Raw genomic sequence first — 20,594 nt, 5'->3', positions numbered from 1 at the left:
TCTCTCTCTCAGACTCTCTCTCTCTCAGACTCTCTCTCTCTCAGACTCTCTCTCTCTCTCTCTCAGACTCTCTCTCTCAGACTCTCTCTCTCTCTCTCAGACTCTCTCTCTCTCTCTCTCTCAGACTCTCTCTCTCTCTCAGACTCTCTCTCTCAGACTCTCTCTCTCTCTCTCTCTCTCTCTCTCTCAGACTCTCTCTCTCTCTCAGACTCTCTCTCTCTCTCTCAGACTCTCTCTCTCTCAGACTCTCTCTCTCTCTCAGACTCTCTCTCTCTCTCTCAGACTCTCTCTCTCTCAGACTCTCTCTCTCTCTCTCAGACTCTCTCTCTCTCTCTCTCTCAGACTCTCTCTCTCTCTCAGACTCTCTCTCTCTCTCAGACTCTCTCTCTCAGACTCTCTCTCTCTCTCTCAGACTCTCTCTCTCTCTCAGACTCTCTCTCTCAGACTCTCTCTCTCTCTCTCAGACTCTCTCTCTCTCTCTCTCTCAGACTCTCTCTCTCTCTCTCAGACTCTCTCTCTCTCTCTCTCTCTCTCTCTCTCTCTCTCTCAGACTCTCTCTCTCTCTCTCTCTCTCTCTCTCTCTCTCAGACTCTCTCTCTCTCTCAGACTCTCTCTCTCTCTCAGACTCTCTCTCTCTCTCTCAGACTCTCTCTCTCTCAGACTCTCTCTCTCTCTCTCTCAGACTCTCTCTCTCTCTCTCTCTCTCTCTCTCTCAGACTCTCTCTCTCTCAGACTCTCTCTCAGACTCTCTCTCTCTCTCTCTCTCTCTCTCAGACTCTCTCTCTCAGACTCTCTCTCTCAGACTCTCTCTCTCTCAGACTCTCTCTCTCTCTCTCTCAGACTCTCTCTCTCTCTCTCAGACTCTCTCTCTCTCAGACTCTCTCTCTCTCAGACTCTCTCTCTCTCTCAGACTCTCTCTCTCTCTCTCTCTCTCTCTCTCAGACTCTCTCTCTCTCTCTCAGACTCTCTCTCTCTCTCTCAGACTCTCTCTCTCTCTCTCAGACTCTCTCTCTCTCAGACTCTCTCTCTCTCTCTCTCTCTCTCTCTCTCTCTCTCTCTCTCAGACTCTCTCTCTCTCACTCAGACTCTCTCTCTCTCTCTCTCTCTCTCTCAGACTCTCTCTCTCTCAGACTCTCTCTCTCTCTCTCTCTCTCTCTCTCTCTCTCTCTCTCTCAGACTCTCTCTCTCTCTCAGACTCTCTCTCTCTCTCAGACTCTCTCTCTCTCTCTCTCAGACTCTCTCTCTCTCTCTCTCAGACTCTCTCTCTCTCTCTCTCTCTCTCTCTCTCTCTCTCAGACTCTCTCTCTCTCTCAGACTCTCTCTCTCTCTCAGACTCTCAGACTCTCTCTCTCAGACTCTCTCTCTCTCTCTCAGACTCTCTCTCTCTCTCTCTCTCTCAGACTCTCTCTCTCTCTCAGACTCTCTCTCTCTCTCTCAGACTCTCTCTCTCTCTCAGACTCTCTCTCTCTCTCTCTCTCTCTCTCTCTCAGACTCTCTCTCTCAGACTCTCTCTCTCTCTCTCTCTCTCTCTCTCTCTCTCTCTCAGACTCTCTCTCTCTCAGACTCTCTCTCTCTCAGACTCTCTCTCTCTCTCAGACTCTCTCTCTCTCAGACTCTCTCTCTCTCAGACTCTCTCTCTCTCTCTCTCTCTCTCTCTCTCTCAGACTCAGACTCTCTCTCTCAGACTCTCTCTCTCTCTCTCTCAGACTCTCTCTCTCTCTCTCTCTCTCTCAGACTCTCTCTCTCTCTCTCTCTCTCTCTCTCTCTCTCTCTCTCTCTCAGACTCTCTCTCTCTCTCAGACTCTCTCTCTCTCTCAGACTCTCTCTCTCTCTCAGACTCTCTCTCTCTCTCTCTCTCAGACTCTCTCTCTCTCTCTCAGACTCTCTCTCTCTCTCTCTCTCTCTCAGACTCTCTCTCTCTCTCTCAGACTCAGACTCTCTCTCTCTCTCAGACTCTCTCTCTCTCTCTCTCTCAGACTCTCTCTCTCTCAGACTCTCTCTCTCTCTCAGACTCTCTCTCTCTCTCTCTCTCTCTCTCTCAGACTCTCTCTCTCTCTCTCTCTCACTCTCTCTCTCTCTCTCTCAGACTCTCTCTCTCTCTCTCAGACTCTCTCTCACTCTCTCTCTCTCTCAGACTCTCTCTCTCTCTCTCTCTCTCTCAGACTCTCTCTCTCTCTCTCAGACTCTCTCTCTCTCTCTCTCTCTCTCTCTCTCTCTCTCTCTCTCAGACTCTCTCTCTCTCTCTCAGACTCTCTCTCTCTCTCTCTCTCAGACTCTCTCTCTCTCAGACTCTCTCTCTCTCTCTCAGACTCTCTCTCTCTCTCTCAGACTCTCTCTCTCTCTCTCTCTCTCTCTCAGACTCTCTCTCTCTCTCTCTCAGACTCTCTCTCTCTCTCTCAGACTCTCTCTCTCTCTCAGACTCTCTCTCTCTCAGACTCTCTCTCTCTCTCTCAGACTCTCTCTCTCTCTCTCTCTCAGACTCTCTCTCTCAGACTCTCTCTCTCTCTCTCAGACTCTCTCTCTCTCTCTCTCTCTCTCTCTCTCTCTCTCTCTCTCTCAGACTCTCTCTCTCTCTCTCTCTCTCTCTCTCTCTCTCTCTCAGACTCTCTCTCTCTCAGACTCTCTCTCTCTCTCAGACTCTCTCTCTCTCTCAGACTCTCTCTCTCTCTCTCAGACTCTCTCTCTCTCTCAGACTCTCTCTCTCTCAGACTCTCTCTCTCACTCTCTCTCTCTCTCAGACTCTCTCTCTCTCAGACTCTCTCTCTCTCTCTCAGACTCTCTCTCTCTCTCAGACTCTCTCTCTCTCTCTCTCTCTCTCTCTCTCTCTCTCTCTCAGACTCTCTCTCTCTCTCTCTCTCTCTCTCAGACTCTCTCTCTCTCTCTCTCTCTCTCTCTCTCTCTCTCTCTCTCTCTCTCTCTCTCTCAGACTCTCTCTCTCAGACTCTCTCTCTCTCTCAGACTCTCTCTCTCTCTCTCTCAGACTCTCTCTCTCTCTCTCTCTCTCTCTCTCTCTCTCTCTCAGACTCTCTCTCTCTCTCTCTCTCAGACTCTCTCTCTCTCTCTCTCTCTCAGACTCTCTCTCTCTCTCTCTCAGACTCTCTCTCTCTCTCTCAGACTCTCTCAGACTCTCTCTCTCAGACTCTCTCTCTCTCTCTCAGACTCTCTCTCTCTCAGACTCTCTCTCAGACTCAGACTCTCTCTCTCTCTCTCAGACTCTCTCTCTCTCTCTCTCTCTCAGACTCTCTCTCTCTCTCAGACTCTCTCTCTCAGACTCTCTCTCTCTCTCTCTCTCTCTCTCAGACTCTCTCTCTCTCTCTCTCAGACTCTCTCTCTCTCTCTCAGACTCTCTCTCTCTCTCTCTCAGACTCTCTCTCTCTCTCAGACTCTCTCTCTCTCAGACTCTCTCTCTCTCTCAGACTCTCTCTCTCTCTCTCTCTCTCTCTCTCTCTCTCAGACTCTCTCTCTCTCTCTCTCTCTCTCAGACTCTCTCTCTCTCAGACTCAGACTCTCTCTCTCTCAGACTCTCTCTCTCTCTCAGACTCTCTCTCTCAGACTCTCTCTCTCTCAGACTCTCTCTCTCTCTCTCAGACTCAGACTCTCTCTCTCTCAGACTCTCTCTCTCAGACTCTCTCTCTCTCTCTCAGACTCTCTCTCTCTCTCTCAGACTCTCTCTCTCTCTCTCTCTCAGACTCTCTCTCTCTCTCTCTCTCTCTCTCTCTCTCTCTCAGACTCTCTCTCTCTCTCTCAGACTCTCTCTCTCTCTCTCAGACTCTCTCTCTCTCTCTCAGACTCTCTCTCTCTCTCTCAGACTCTCTCTCTCTCTCTCACTCAGACTCTCTCTCTCTCTCTCAGACTCTCTCTCTCTCTCTCAGACTCTCTCTCTCTCTCTCTCAGACTCTCTCTCTCTCTCTCTCTCTCTCTCAGACTCTCTCTCTCTCAGACTCTCTCTCTCTCTCTCAGACTCTCTCTCTCTCTCAGACTCTCTCTCTCTCTCAGACTCTCTCTCTCTCAGACTCTCTCTCTCTCTCAGACTCTCTCTCTCTCTCTCTCAGACTCTCTCTCTCTCAGACTCTCTCTCTCTCTCTCTCTCAGACTCTCTCTCTCTCTCAGACTCTCTCTCTCTCTCAGACTCTCTCTCTCTCTCAGACTCTCTCTCTCTCTCTCAGACTCTCTCTCTCTCTCTCTCTCAGACTCTCTCTCTCTCTCACTCTCTCTCTCTCTCAGACTCTCTCTCTCTCTCAGACTCTCTCTCTCAGACTCTCTCTCTCTCTCTCAGACTCTCTCTCTCTCAGACTCTCTCTCTCTCAGACTCTCTCTCTCTCTCACTCTCTCTCTCTCTCTCTCTCTCTCTCTCTCTCAGACTCTCTCTCTCTCTCTCAGACTCTCTCTCTCTCTCTCTCTCACTCAGACTCTCTCTCTCTCTCTCTCTCTCTCTCTCTCTCTCTCTCTCTCTCTCTCTCTCAGACTCTCTCTCTCTCTCTCTCAGACTCTCTCAGACTCTCTCTCTCTCTCTCAGACTCTCTCTCTCTCTCAGACTCTCTCTCTCTCTCAGACTCTCTCTCTCTCAGACTCTCTCTCTCTCTCAGACTCTCTCTCTCTCTCAGACTCTCTCTCTCTCTCAGACTCTCTCTCAGACTCTCTCTCTCTCAGACTCTCTCTCTCTCTCTCTCTCTCTCTCTCTCTCTCAGACTCTCTCTCTCTCTCTCTCTCAGACTCTCTCTCTCTCTCTCAGACTCTCTCTCTCTCAGACTCTCAGACTCTCTCTCTCAGACTCTCTCAGACTCTCTCTCTCTCAGACTCTCTCTCTCTCTCAGACTCTCTCTCTCTCTCTCTCTCTCTCTCAGACTCTCTCTCTCTCTCTCAGACTCTCTCTCTCTCTCTCAGACTCTCTCAGACTCTCTCTCTCAGACTCTCTCAGACTCTCTCTCAGACTCTCTCTCTCTCTCAGACTCTCTCTCTCTCTCAGACTCTCTCTCTCTCTCTCAGACTCTCTCTCTCTCTCTCAGACTCTCTCTCTCTCTCTCAGACTCTCTCTCTCTCAGACTCTCTCTCTCTCTCTCTCTCTCTCTCTCTCTCTCTCTCTCTCTCTCTCTATCTATCTCTCTATACTATATATATATATATATATATATATATATATGAACAAGGCCAACAAACACAGTCATAAAAAAGGACACCAGGCATTCTGGAAAGGCCATCAGGCCTCCTTCATGTTAACTCTACTACAGTAACCTGAATAAACGTGTGTTAGGGCTTGCTGTCTCCGTCCAACTCACAGACAGACAAGCCATACATGTGCTGCGTCACTGTTAACAACTGGCTATTTAGACATTTGGGACCTTCATGTAGATTGCACACATCTTTACATTCTGCATTCCTTAAAATAAATCTACTATACGTTTTAACACTAGAAGCACCAGAGTTTTTTAACACTAGAAGGACCGGGGTTTTTTAACACTAGAAGGACCGGGGTTTTTTAACACTAGAAGGACCAGGGTTTTTTAACACTAGAAGGACCAGGGTTTTTTAACACTAGAAGGACCAGGGTTTTTTAACACTAGAAGGACCAGGGTTTTTTAACACTAGAAGGACCAGGGTTTTTTAACACTAGAAGGACCAGGGTTTTTTAACACTAGAAGGACCAGGGTTTTTTAACACTAGAAGGACCAGGGTTTTTTAACACTAGAAGGACCAGGGTTTTTTAACACTAGAAGGACCAGGGTTTTTTAACATTAGAAGGACCAGGGTTTTTTAACACTAGAAGGACCAGAGTTTTTTAACATTAGAAGGACCAGGGTTTTTTAACACTTTTTTAACAGGGTTTTTTAGAAGGACCAGGGTTTTTTAACACTAGAAGGACCAGAGTTTTTTAACATTAGAAGGACCAGGGTTTTTTAACACTAGAAGGACCAGAGTTTAACACTAGAAGGACCAGGGTTTTTTAACACTAGAAGGATCAGGGTTTTTTAACACTAGAAGGACCAGGGTTTTTTAACACTAGAAGGATCAGGGTTTTTTAACACTAGAAGGACCAGGGTTTTTTAACAATAGAAGGACCAGGGTTTTTTAACATTAGAAGGACCAGGGTTTTTTAACATTAGAAGGACCAGGGTTTTTTAACACTCGAAGGACCAGGGTTTTTTAACACTAGAAGTGTCACGCCTTGGTCATTGTATTTTGTGTTTTTGTTATATGTTTGGGTAGGCCAGGGTGTGACATGGGTTTATATGTTGTGTTTCGTATTGGGGTTTGTATTAATTGGGATTGTGTGTGATTAGGGGTGTGTCTAGTTAGGCTTGGCTGCCTGAGGCGATTCTCAATTGGAGTCAGGTGATTCTCGTTGTCTCGTATTGGGAACCGTATTTAGGTAGCCTGAGTTCGCGTTGTATTTTGTGGGCGTTTGTTCCTGTCTCTGTGTAGTAGTCACCAGATAGGCTGTAATTAGTTTCATGTTTCGTTTGTTGTTTTCGTATTCAGTTATTTCATGTACCTTTTCGTTCATTAAAGTCATGAGTAACCTACACGCTGCATTTCGGTCTGACTCTCTTCATTCAACAGACGAACGACGTTACAAGAAGGACCAGGGTTTTTTAACACTAGAAGCACCAGGGTTTGATGCCCTTAGTACTCCACTAAGAACACCTTTTTTACATCTTAATATTCAGTCTTGCGGCGTGGCTGCCTTCAAAAACAATCTGGAAAAGTGAATGAGGAAATAGAGAGTGGTTTCCTTACGTAGGTTGCAGGCCCCAGACACTGGGTTACAGTTGTTGTCGTGACAGGTGCAGGTCTGGGCACAGTTCACTCCATACTGACCCATCGGACACGTCATGTTGCAGCTAGAAGACAGACAGATACAACATCTTAGTGACTGAGACAGGTGCATTGAAATAGACAGGGAATAAACTAGTAATGTACTACAATGACTATATGAAGCTCCCTCTGCACTGACTAACTACTTCTACTGGCACTGACTGAATAATGCTTTCATGTATAGGATCTTGATTTGATCACCCTTTTGTTGCTGAGAATTTTCCTGGAATGCAGATTCACAGAAAACCCACACAAACAAGGTTATATTAAAAATGTAATGTAGCCTACTTTTTGCGAAATAATAGCCTAACCACCGATCAAGCGACATTATGGACTAAACTTTCAAATCCTGTGCTGCAGGATTATTTTACTGTGACAAAAAGGGTCAAATTAAGATCCGACAACTGTACGTACAAACAGGAGTTTTTCCCAACCACTAGTGACCTGGGCACTAGAAATATGTTAGGGTCTAAAGCGTTTCCTGGTTCGGCCATGTAATCAGGAAACCTCTAGGCGTGAAGCATGAGTGCGTACATTTTTTTTTTTAAAAGTTGAACATTCTGTCTGAGTATTGTAGACATGAGGGGAGGCGTAAACAGGATGCTTTGATGCGAGTTTCATTCTCATGACTTACTATGTCCCGTAAAATCCTGGGTCACACAGGCACTGTCCGGTGGCAACGTGACAAACGCCGTTAAAACAGTGGCTGCAGTCATTCTCACAGTTATCCCCATAAGTCCCGTTGGGACAATGCACCTCGCACCTAGAGGACAGGACAGGATGGGACACAACAAGAAGCAATATTGATTATAGTCATTGTAATGATAAAACAATAACAAAGAGACATAAGCGATGCATGCAAGCACAAATTCAAACCTCTGATGTAGTGACTATAAGACAGAATCTACGTAAATCACATACTGAAAAGTACTGTGTACACTCAGAACATTAGCACAGGACGAGCGCATTGGTTAGTACAAGTTCAAATTTTAGAAATTATTCTTTCAAGTGCTTGAAACGGAAATACAAAAAGTCTGTGAATGATATGTTGGTATGAGAACAAGTGGACAACATGACTGCACTAAACAATAAAGATAATGTGTTTTTCCACATCATCTGTCGACATGAAATGTTATTTGAAATTCTACTAAGTTAAATACCCATTAGGGCAATAAATATTTAGTCTCCTACTAAACAACTACAATGAACCCTAATGGAATGTGAACATGTGTGTCTGTGTGTGTGCTTGTCTGTGTGTGTGTTTGTCTGTGTGTGTGTGTTTGTTTGTATGTGTGTGTGTGTGACAGGGGTACACAAACGTGTGTGCACACACACACACACACACACACACACACACACACACACACACACACACACACACACACACACACACACACACACACACACACACACACACACACACACACACACACACACACACACACACACACACACACTTGTGTACCCCTGTCCGTGGTTCCAGGTGTATACAAGAGGCCTCTCTCACCTGTCCCCGATCCAACCGGGGTTGCAGTGGGAGCACTTTCCGTCGATGCGGTTGCAGAAGTGGCCATCTTTACACGGAGGACACACATCCTGGCAGTTCTCTCCGAAGAAGCCTGACAGGCACATCTGGTCACACTTGGTCCCGTTCCAGCCCCTCTCACAGGTTACACACCTGCCCTCAGTTATCTTACAGGGCTGCTGCCCCTTACAGTGCCCACACCTGGGGGGGAGGGGGAGAGAGAGAGAGACATTAGAACACCTGGGGGGGAGAGAGGGAGACATTAGAACACCTGGGGGGGAGAGAGGGAGACATTAGAATAGGAGTGGAAACATTGGTTGTGTGAAAAATGGCAGCATATTCCTATGGGGACCATATTCCTATATGTAGTGCAGAGAGAAAGTATTGCACTATATGGAAATAGGGAGCTTTTTGGACGAAGCCGAGTCTCATCACAATTTGGGAGCAGCATGACTACTGGATGACATTTTGGCCAGTTTTGGTAATATCTCATAGGTTTAGTGCTGTCAAAACAATGCCTTATGTGTAAGACAACACTTGATGATTTGCTACATTTGGGACCTGTATACATATTCAATGTGTGTAGTACAGATGTAGGATCTTAATTTGATCACCCTGTTGCAGAACTTTTAATGTATTTGAGGTTTTAATATAAGGCTTCTGAACTTTGTAATTTCCACTTTTACACCTGATTTTCCCTTAAGAAAAATGTATCAACTCCTCCAAAATTGTCCATGAATTATAATCCACATAATAATTCACATGTCCTGTTGCAGCAAACTGGCTCAAATTAAGATTCTACACATGTACCTATCCTTAGAATATCAACAACACTGAGGTTAGAGAGGTGTGGGAAAGTTGCTACGTTGCGGTTGTATAGTCGTGGCCAAAAATATTGGCACCTTTGTACTTTAGTAAAATAATGCACCATTTCTTCCAGAAAACCATTGAAATTCAAACATATTTTGGTATCCACATACTGTATGTATGCGTTTGGTGTGCAGTTGAAAAAAAAAAGAAGAAAAAAAAAAAAGGGAAAAAAAAAGAAAAAAAAAATCAGAATAATATAGTAAGCTTATTCCACAAAGAAATCCTAAAATATCCCGGACAATAATATTTGAACCTTCTAGAAGTAGTTAGAAATAATTACATTTCAAGCATGTGATTCTCCTTTACTTTGGATATGAGCTCACCTGTGGTGAGTTGCAGGCGCCTGCAATATATAAATCATTAAAATAGGAGGTCAGACACAAGATTGTAGCCAAGCATGGACAATCTGAAGGGTACAAGTCCACCTCCAGAGACCTTGAAGTTACTTTTCCACTGTATGCATCTAGAAGTTTAAGGCCCATGCCATTGTAGCCAACCTCCCTGGACGTGGCCACAAGAGAAAACTTGATGGAAGATTGCAGTGAAGGATTGTTTGAATGGTGTAGAAAGCACCTCGGTCAACTGTCCCACAGATTCAAGCTGACGCTCAGACGCAAGGTAGGACAGTTTCAATGCACACCATCGTTGCCAACTCAATGAAAGGGGGTTATAATGGTAGGAGACCCAGGAGGACCCCACTGCTGTGAGAAAGACATAACAAAGCCTGAATTCAATTTTCCAAAACACACTTGAACATGCCCAAATTCTTCTGGGAGAATGTCCTGTGGACAGATGAGACCAAATTAGAGCTTTATGGTAAAGCAGAAAACAAAACGAAGCAATACAAAAAAAGAACACCTGCCCTACAGTCAAACATGGAGGTTCAGTGATGATTTGGGGTTGCTTTGCTGACTCATGTTCATGGCATCATGGAAATACCAAGGCATTTTTGAGCGCAATGTCAGACCCTGTGTCAAGAAAGCTGGGTCTCCGTCGAAGGCCATGGTTCTTCCAGCTAAAGACCCCAAACACACTTCAAACAGCACTCAGGAATGATTCAAGACAAACGCTGTTCTGAAGTGGCCAGCAAGGAGTCCAGATCTAAATCCCATTGAAAACTTGTGGAGGGATCTGAAAACAGCAGTTAGGAGAAGGAACCCTTCTAATATGGGAAAGCTAGAGCCGTTTGCACAAGAAGAGTAGGCCAAACTGCCAGTACAGAGGTGCAGGAAGCTCATCAATGGCTGTAGGAAGCACTTGATTGCAGTTATTTTTACCCAAGGCTGTGCTACCAGATATTAAGTCTAGGGTGTCAAAAAATGTGCCATATCTGTTTATTTCCTGATTTAAATTGATAGCTTAAGTTATGAATCAAAACAAAGGTTCTGTAATATTAACTGTGAAATAAAGAATTGTGGAGACCAAATACTTGTCAATTTCAACTGATTTTTTCGTGGTGTCCAATTGGTATTTACAGCCTTGTCTCATCACTGCAACACCCGTACGGACTCGGGAGAGGCGAAGGTCGAGAGCCTTGCGTCATCCGAAACACAACCCAACCAAGTCGCACTGCTTCTTGACACAATGCCCACGTAACCCGGGAGCCAGCTACACCAATGTGTCGGAGGAAACACCGTACACCTGGTGACCATGTCAGCATGCACTACGCCTGGTCCGCCACAGGAGTCGCTAGCGTGTGATAGGACAAGGACATCCCTTCCGGCCAAACCCTCACCTAACCAGGACGACCCTGGGCCAATTGTGCGCCACCCCATGGGTCTCCCAGTTGCGGCCGGCTGCGACAGAGCATGGACTCGAACCCAGAATCTCTAGTGGCACAGCTAGCACTGCGATGCAGTCCAATTTCAACTTATTTTTAGGGAAATTTGTGAGTTACCTGAAAAAAGTACAAGGGTGCCAATATTTTTGGCCACGACTGCATAACATCAGTTCTGCAGACCCTGAACAAGGTTATCCACTTCAATTGAATAGCTTCAGCATATTGGATGATTATTATGAGATAATGTGAACACAAATTCCCAGTGTATTTCTCTATTAAACTGTTGCTCCATGACCTAACATGTTGAAGATATGTTAGGAGTTATCAGCTGGAGCTTATGTCAATTCATATATTTTTTTTAAACACTGTATAATATAGATAGACTATAATATGGATTTGAACGTTAAGATAATTAGCAAAAATAAAGAGAAACTTGTGATTTAGGATCATTGGCTTTTTATGTTTCACATCTGTTACATTTTCCTTAAAAATGTATGTTCCCTATTCTGTTGGAATAATACTCCCTCTCCAGTGAACTCAAATGTTTCCCTCCAGTGTTTTGGTTCCTCACCTGTTCTTGCAGTTCTGTCCATAGAATCCAGCGGGACACGGTTCCCTGCAGAACTTCCCTCGGTACCCCGGGGTACAGGTACACGAGCCGTCCGCCTGGTTGCACTTCCCATGGACACACTGACAATACCTCTCGCACCGTTGGCCCCAATGTCTCTCCTGGCACTGGCACCGACTCGTAAACTGCTCGCATGGTGAGTTATTGCAGTTACACTGGATGGCACAGTTCCTCCCCGACCAACCAAGACTACAGTTACACCTTCCTGTGTTTTGGTCACAAACAGAGTTGAGACTGCAGTAGCAGTTGTTAGCACACTGAGGGCCCCAGAAGCCATGGTGGCATGTGCACGAGCCCGTGTCCTGGTCACACTTGCCCTTCTGGCAGAGGCAGGGCTTCTCGCAGTTGGGCCCCCAGCGGTTGGCGTTGCACGTGCACTTGCCCGTCATGTCGTCACAGTGGCCGTTGGGGAAGCACTGGCACTTGCCCTTGCAGTCGGGGCCCCAGAATTGGGTTGGGCACTCTGGGGGAAGAAGGATAGAGACCTTTTCAGATGATCACCGGAACTTCACAAGTCAAGGAATATAATGTAGAATGGCTTCAACATGTCCCTTCTGTTGGTTTAGGACAGCATATTCAACACCATTTATTCAGAGCTGACAGTTCAGTTTAATATCAACTATTAACTGTAACATAATGGTTCCCTTGACAATGAAAGTACAAGTCAAGGCCATGAAAGTGATTTGAATATATACGCATCAAATATAGTATCACAAAAGCAAGTTGCTTACTTGTATCACAACTGGCGCCGAAATATCCATGGCGACAGCGACATTCATTGGGCCTGACACACACCTCATTCTCCTTACAGGTAAAGTTCCCTACACAAAGAGCTGGTGGGAGGAGGTGAATATTGAATTATTATTAGCAATATCCACAACATGAAAACCTACCATGTTGTACTACTTTGTTGTGATGTTACTGATACATTACAAATGTGAATCTGAAGAGGTATGGAAATACTATGTATTGATGTTGATATGTATACATACGTGTCAAACATTCATTGCCTAGCTGCCCCCACCCGCTGCAGCATACCAAGCCTGGTGACCTGAAACAGAGGGGAAGAAGATAAGACAGGAAACACTCAGTGTAGCACAACAACACGCCACAGCCCTGAACCGCCACCATCACCACTTCCAATACCAGCTCCAACACCACTACCACCACTGATACCAACACCACAACTACTACCACCCCCACCACCACCACTGATACCACAACTGCTACCATCACTACCATCACTACCACCACCACCACTGATACCACCACCACAACTATCACCACCACTAAAATCCCCACCACCACCCCCATTACCCACACTAGCATCAACTACCATCACTACCATTCCCCCTACCAATACTACCACCACTGATACCATCACCACTATCACCACCAACACTACTACTACCACCATCTCAAAATAGTATTTGTTTTCTTTAAAAAACTTTCAGTGTTTCATTGAGCCTGGAGTGTCAGATGTTCCTCTCTAGGTTTCTTCCTAGGTTTTGGCCTTTCTAGGGAGTTTTTCCTAGCTAGCCACTGTGCTTCTACACCTGCATTGCTTGCTGTTTGGGGTTTTAGGCTGGGTTTCTGTACAGCACTTTGAGATATCAGTTGATGTACGAAGGGCTATATAAATACATTTGATTTGGCACTAATCTATTGGTTCCATTGCGCCAGGCAAGCTACAGCTAAAATATCTTAAAGAAAACAAATACTGTTTTAAGATGACCCCACGTCTAGCCAGAAAGTAGTGGGGAATGTGAGTTTAGAGAGGCACGGCGGTCTAGTTGATGGCAGCAACACCGTGCACTGTACTGATCTGATCTCTCCTTTTGCTTCCACACCACTGACCTCCCAGAGGATCCATCCACACTTTTCCTTCCTCTGAAGGGTTGGGGATGGCATTCTGCCTTCAGTCAGACACAGGGAGTGCACGCATACACACACTCACCAATAGAGAGAGACAAAAAAAATTTACTCTAAACTACGCCAGCTTATCTCCTCTGTTATGTCTCAAAGCTACTCCTGTGACACGGGGGTAGGCTGAGTTTGAGAGATTCTTTACAATTCTGGATTTAAAGGTATGCAAACATGTCTCAAAAGCTGTGCAGTTTACTTTAATGCCATGAACCTTTGTAAACTATGAACCAGGTCCACTCTCAGTGAGATGTTTCCAAGGTGGTCAATGGTATCTGTGTAATGTAGATAAATCACATGTTTTTGTTCATGATGGGTTGAACCCATCTGACCTTCGACACACAGTTCAATCAATCACAGCTCTGGAGAAGACCATTTTTTTTTCTTTGTGTGAAAGATGTGGTTTTGAAATAAAGTAGGACCCACATTTGTATTTCGTAACTCCTACATTTGTTATTTGCCACTTCGAAGGGCGTCTAGTACTGAACTCCTCATTCAAAATTATATTTGTTTCTTGAGACAAAATCAGATAGCAGCTTTCCCACTATTTTATGTGTTTGCTTTTCATTTCTCACTTTCCCATGGTACTTTATGATGCACTGAATACTGACAAACAATGACGTGTGAACAGGCATTGTTGATGTTGTCAATGGCCCATTTACAGTCAGCAAACTGATTTATCCCAGCTACAGTAGAGCTGATTTACCAACGCCAAGCTACAGTAGAGCTGATTTACCTATGCACAGCTACAGTAGAGCTGATTAGGAAACGCCCAGCTACAGTAGAGCTGATTTAGCAACGCCCAGCTACAGTAGAGCTGATTAGGAAACTCCCAGCTACAGTAGAGCTGATTTACCAATGCCCAGTTACAGTAGAACTGATTAGGAAACGCCCAGCTACAGTAGAGCTGATTTAGTCACACCCAGTTACAGTAGAGCTGATTTAGCAACACCCAACTACAGTAGAGCTGATTTAGCAACGCCCAGCTACAGTAGAGCTGATTAGGAAACGCCCAGCTACAGTAGAGCCGATTAGGAAACGCCCAGCTACAGTAGAGCTGATTAGGAAATGCCCAGCTACAGTAGAGCTGATTAGGAAACGCCCAGCTACAGTAGAGCTGATTTAGTCACACCCAGTTACAGTAGAGCTGATGTAGCAACACCCAGCTACAGTAGAGCTGATGTAGCAACGCCCAGCGACAGTAGAGCTGATTAGGAAACGCCCAGCTACAGTAGAGCTGATTAGGAAACGCCCAGCTACAGTAGAGCTGATTTAGCAACACCCAGTTACAGTAGAGCTGATTAGGAAACGCCCAGATACAGTAGAGCTGATTTACCTATGCACAGCTACAGTAGAGCTGATTAGGAAACGCCCAGCTACAGTAGAGCTGATTTAGCAATGCCCAGCGACAGTAGAGCTGATTAGGAAACGCCCAGCTACAGTAGAGCTGATTAGGAAACGCCCAGCTACAGTAGAGCTGATTTAGCAACACCCAGTTACAGTAGAGCTGATTAGGAAACGCCCAGATACAGTAGAGCTGATTTACCTATGCACAGCTACAGTAGAGCTGATTAGGAAACGCCCAGCTACAGTAGAGCTGATTTAGCAATGCCCAGCTACAGTAGAGCTGATTAGGAAACTCCCAGCTACAGTAGAGCTGATTTACCAATGCCCAGTTACAGTAGAGCTGATTAGGAAACGCCCAGCTACAGTAGAGCTGATTTAGTAACACCCAGTTACAGTAGAGCTGATTTAGCAACACCCAACTACAGTAGAGCTGATTTAGCAACGCCCAGCTACAGTAGAGCTGATTAGGAAATGCCCAGCTACAGTAGAGCTGATTAGGAAACGCCCAGCTACAGTAGAGCTGATTAGGAAACGCCCAGCTACAGTAGAGCTGATTAGGAAACGCCCAGCTACAGTAGAGCTAATTAGGAAACGCCCAGCTACAGTAGAGCTGGTTTAGTGACACCCAGTTACAGTAGAGCTGATTAGGAAACGCCCAGCTACAGTAGAGCCGATTAGGAAACGCCCAGCTACAGTAGAGCTGATTAGGAAATGCCCAGCTACAGTAGAGCTGATTAGGAAACGCCCAGCTACAGTAGAGCTGATTTAGTCACACCCAGTTACAGTAGAGCTGATGTAGCAACACCCAGCTACAGTAGAGCTGATGTAGCAACGCCCAGCTACAGTAGAGCTGATTTACCAACGCCCAGCTACAGTAGAGCTGATTAGGAAACGCCCAGCTACAGTAGAGCTAATTAGGAAATGCCCAGCTACAGTAGAGCTGATTTACCAACGCCCAGTTAAAGTAGAGCTGATTTACCAACGCCCAGCTACAGTAGAGCTGATTTACCAACGCCCAGCTACAGTAGAGCTGATTTACCAACACCCAGCTACAGTAGAGCTGATTTACCAACGCCCATCTACAGTAGAACTGATTAAGCAAACACCCATCTACAGTAGAGCTGATTTACCAACGCCCAGCTACAGTAGAGCTGATTTACCAACGCCCAGCTACAGTAGAGCTGATTAGGAAACTCCCAACTACAGTATAGCTAATTTACCAACGCCCAGTTACAGTAGAGCTGATTTACCAACGCCCAGCTACAGCAGAGCTGATTTACCAACGCCCAGCTACAGTAGAGCTGATTTACCAGCGCCCAGCTACAGTAGAGCTGATTTACCAACGCCCAGCTACAGTAGAGCTGATTTACCAACGCCCAGCTACAGTAGAGCTGATTTACCAACGCCCAGCTACAGTAGAGCTGATTTACCAACGCCCAGCTACAGTAGAGCTGATTTACCAACGCCCAGCTACAGTAGAGCTGATTTACCAACGCCCAGCTACAGTAGAGCTGATTTACCAACGCCCAGCTACAGTAGAGCTGATTTACCAACGCCCAGCTACAGTAGAGCTGATTTACCAACGCCCAGCTACAGTAGAGCTGATTTACCAACGCCCAGCTACAGTAGAGCTGATTTACCAACGCCCAGCTACAGTAGAGCTGATTTACCAACGCCCAGCTACAGTAGAGCTGATTTACCAACGCCCAGCTACAGTAGAGCTGATTTACCAGCGCCCAGCTACAGTAGAGCTGATTTACCAACGCCCAGTTACAGCAGAGCTGATTTACCAACGCCCAGCTACAGTAGAGCTGATTTAGCAACGCCCAACTACAGTAGAGCTGATTTAGCAACGCCCAGCTACAGTAGAGCTGATTAGGAAACGCCCAGCTACAGTAGAGCTGATTAGGAAACGCCCAGCTACAGTAGAGCTGGTTTAGTGACACCCAGTTACAGTAGAGCTGATTAGGAAACGCCCAGCTACAGTAGAGCCGATTAGGAAACGCCCAGCTACAGTAGAGCTGATTAGGAAATGCCCAGCTACAGTAGAGCTGATTAGGAAACGCCCAGCTACAGTAGAGCCGGTTAGGAAACGCCCAGCTACAGTAGAGCTGATTAGGAAACGCCCAGCTACAGTAGAGCTGATTTAGTCACACCCAGTTACAGTAGAGCTGATTTACCAACGCCCAGCTACAGTAGAGCTGATGTAGCAACGCCCAGCTACAGTAGAGCTGATTTACCAACGCCCAGCTACAGTAGAGCTGATTAGGAAACGCCCAGCTACAGTAGAGCTGATTTACCAACGCCCAGTTAAAGTAGAGCTGATTTACCAACGCCCAGCTACAGTAGAGCTGATTTATCAACGCCCAGCTACAGTAGAGCTGATTTATCAACGCCCAGCTACAGTAGAGCTGATTTACCAACGCCCAGCTACAGTAGAGCTGATTTACCAACGCCCAGCTACAGTAGAGCTGATTTACCAACGCCCAGCTACAGTAGAGCTGATTTACCAACGCCCAGCTACAGTAGAGCTGATTTACCAACGCCCAGCTACAGTAGAGCTGATTTACCAACGCCCAGCTACAGTAGAGCTGATTTACCAACGCCCAGCTACAGTAGAGCTGATTTACCAACGCCCAGCTACAGTAGAGCTGATTTACCAACGCCCAGCTACAGTAGAGCTGATTTACCAATGCCCAGCTACAGTAGAGCTGATTTACCAACGCCCAGCTACAGTAGAGCTGATTTACCAGCGCCCAGCTACAGTAGAGCTGATTTACCAGCGCCCAGCTACAGTAGAGCTGATTTACCAGCGCCCAGCTACAGCAGAGCTGATTTACCAACGCCCAGCTACAGCAGAGCTGATTTACCAACGCCCAGCTACAGCAGAGCTGATTTACCAACGCCCAGCTACAGTAGAGCTGATTTACCAACGCCCAGCTACAGTAGAGCTGATTTACCAACGCCCAGCTACAGTAGAGCTGATTTACCAACGCCCATCTACAGTAGAGCTGATTTACCAATGCCCAGCTACAGTAGAGCTGATTTACCAACGCCCAGCTACAGTAGAGCTGATTTACCAACGCCCAGCTACAGTAGAGCTGATTTACCAACGCCCAGCTACAGTAGAGCTGATTTACCAACGCCCAGCTACAGTAGAGCTGATTTACCAACGCCCAGCTACAGTAGAGCTGATTTACCAACGCCCAGCTACAGTAGAGCTGATTTACCAACGCCCAGTTACAGTAGAGCTGATTTACCAACGCCCAGCTACAGTAGAGCTGATTTACCAACGCCCAGCTACAGTAGAGCTGATTTATCAACGCCCAGCTACAGTAGAGCTGATTTACCAACGCCCAGCTACAGTAGAGCTGATTTACCAACGCCCAGCTACAGTAGAGCTGATTTACCAACGCCCAGCTACAGTAGAGCTGATTTACCAACGCCCAGCTACAGTAGAGCTGATTTACCAACGCCCAGCTACAGTAGAGCTAATATAGAAACCCTGAGGACAGACATAAGAAATGCTGGGCAGCAATGATAAATTAAAAACAACTTCCCTCAATTCATCCTGTGACTGAACCCAGTAAAAATATAAAACAAAAGGCACAAGTGAAAGAAAATGATAGGGATGGGGCACTGCCATTAAGCAAGCACTCAAGCTTGTAAAAAACAAAAACTAAGGATATGATTGTGATTGAGATTTGGGCCAATGCCAAATGTGTATATGGTGAGGATGAAGAATGGCGAGTTTACTGTACCCTAAACAAAAACACTCCATGGGGATGCTAAAAGTCTAAGTATTGACCATCAAACCAACTATATAGACCTGGGCAACAACTACGACAATAAAGAAACATGTTTTATACAGGCTACATGAGGAACTGTAAATGCTCACCATTGGCTATTGGAGTTGTATTGTCAGGAGACACTCTAACAGGAAAGGTAAGGATAGAAGCAGACTGGGCCCTGGGGTCTCCTTTCTAATGTCAGAGTGTGTTGAAGGGCAGAACGCAGACGGGCTATGACTTCTACTTTGGATCCCATACACTCTTCTCTTGCACCTGACCCTCCTTTGACATGCTTGCATAGTAAAGGTGCTTACTGGAGAGTAAGAAATGAATGCTTCAGCTAATAGATTGTGTGCGTGCGTGCACAGCAATGACACACACACACACACACTTCATGGGTGTTCAGAATCGAATGAAAACATTGGAAGACTGAGCTGTTTACGTTCAGTCTATAACTTTCCTTTGTGTCTGGCAGCTGAAGCCATAACATTTTGTGTGGTTATTTTCAGTCATTTAGCTTAATGTTTCCAGCTCCAGTCCTTCAGCACCTCCGACAGAAAACGTTTTTGTTGTAGCCCCAGACAAACTCCCCTGATTCAACTCATTCAGGGCTTGATGATTTGTTGACAAGTTGAATCAGTTGTGCTTGTTCGGGCTACAACAACAAAAATCTGTGCTGTTGGGGTACTCAAGGACTGGAGTTGGGAAACACTGAACTATCTGATGCCACGACTTCAGGCCAGTGTCACTCAATATATAGCGCCCCCTATAAGAAAATATGGAACATTATCTACGGTTCCAGATGCATATCGCATCTGGATGGGATGGCTGTTCAGATTGACTCCTTCTTGTGTAAGGAGACGTTGTACATATGAAAATAAATACGACCAACTAGTACGCAATATCAGATGTAAAGTGTTAGTGGAGGGAAAGACAACGTCAAAAAAAGTATTTTGTAATGTGAGCAATCAATAAATAAAAGCACAATGCATCAAGAAGTACGTTAGCTGCACGATATGGAGAGCGATAGAGGCAGGCAACTACTTTTTTACTCGACAGTACCGTTATTCTACTTACCCTGGTAGTTTGCATACATTCCTGCCTTTGGGATTGAGTTCTTGGCTGAAACTCGAAAAAAATGAACAAACCACCACAACAACTGCAAAAAAAATATTCAATTCCATTTTACAAGAAACAGCATCCTTCTAGACACATCTTACACTCTGCGTTCCTCCTCTCCAGAAAACAACACTTTATCCTACTATTGTGTTATCCAGGGTTTCTTTATAATCCACGGCGGTAAAATGTGTTTATTTGTTATTGTGGGAACTTCAGAAACGTTATCCAAGTATGGTATAATACAGGTTCCAGTTGAGGAGAAAATGTTTACCCCCTTGCGCTATCTACGCCAACGACGTACCCAAGAGTCGAAAGAAAGTGTAGCGACACCAAACCACACAGAGTACTGTTCCAAATAAATTATAAAACCCAAAGATGTGCACGCAATTCGATCTCCTCGAATGATGACTTTCGTTCATTGCAGATTTGTAACAGAACTATTCGTTATTTCATACATTTTCAAAAGACTAAGCAACCAGGAAAGAGGTATCAGGAAAGTAGCGGAAGCCAACAACAGGCATCCTCCTTCGACAATATAAGCAGGCGTTTATTGCCACCAACCATAATTTGGCCACAAATCTTGTTTTGTGCCCAGCGGAATAACTAAACTAGCAGCAAACGAGTAGAAAACTAAATATTTCAACAGGCCTAGTCAAAATGTCTTTAAATCGAAGATTAATAACATTTTTTTCCGTTATTGTCTTCTCTTTCTTGGGCTCTCACGTGTGTCGGGAAAATTCCCGATTTAGCTTAGTCAATGCTTCGCTGTCGTTACACAGAGTCAAGTGGATTTACTTT

General features: G+C 45.5%; 1 protein-coding gene across 5 annotated transcripts in view; it reads right to left on the bottom strand.

Annotated features, from left to right (window-relative positions):
* Positions 1 to 20,594, bottom strand: part of LOC124036578 (scavenger receptor class F member 2-like) — a 41,902-nt gene extending 21,308 nt beyond the window's left edge. For 2 of the 5 annotated variants that reach the window (XM_046351318.1, XM_046351320.1), the window contains exons 1-7: positions 19,755 to 20,594; positions 12,609 to 12,667; positions 12,348 to 12,449; positions 11,560 to 12,079; positions 8,321 to 8,539; positions 7,448 to 7,576; positions 6,736 to 6,839 (exon numbers count right to left, since the gene is read on the bottom strand). In XM_046351318.1, coding sequence (XP_046207274.1) covers positions 6,736 to 6,839; positions 7,448 to 7,576; positions 8,321 to 8,539; positions 11,560 to 12,079; positions 12,348 to 12,449; positions 12,609 to 12,667; positions 19,755 to 19,861 — 1,240 coding nt within the window. In that variant the 5' untranslated portion in view covers positions 19,862 to 20,594. Of the gene's footprint in view, positions 1 to 6,735; positions 6,840 to 7,447; positions 7,577 to 8,320; positions 8,540 to 11,559; positions 12,080 to 12,347; positions 12,450 to 12,608; positions 12,668 to 13,473; positions 15,142 to 19,754 lie in introns of those variants that run through there. The other 3 variants (XM_046351317.1, XM_046351319.1, XM_046351321.1) reach the window with 2 other exon arrangements.

This window comes from Oncorhynchus gorbuscha, linkage group LG05, assembly GCF_021184085.1.
Source record: "Oncorhynchus gorbuscha isolate QuinsamMale2020 ecotype Even-year linkage group LG05, OgorEven_v1.0, whole genome shotgun sequence".
Classification (NCBI taxonomy): domain Eukaryota; kingdom Metazoa; phylum Chordata; class Actinopteri; order Salmoniformes; family Salmonidae; genus Oncorhynchus; species Oncorhynchus gorbuscha.
Note: the sequence above shows the minus strand (reverse complement) of the source record. Positions and strands in the feature narration are given on the sequence as shown.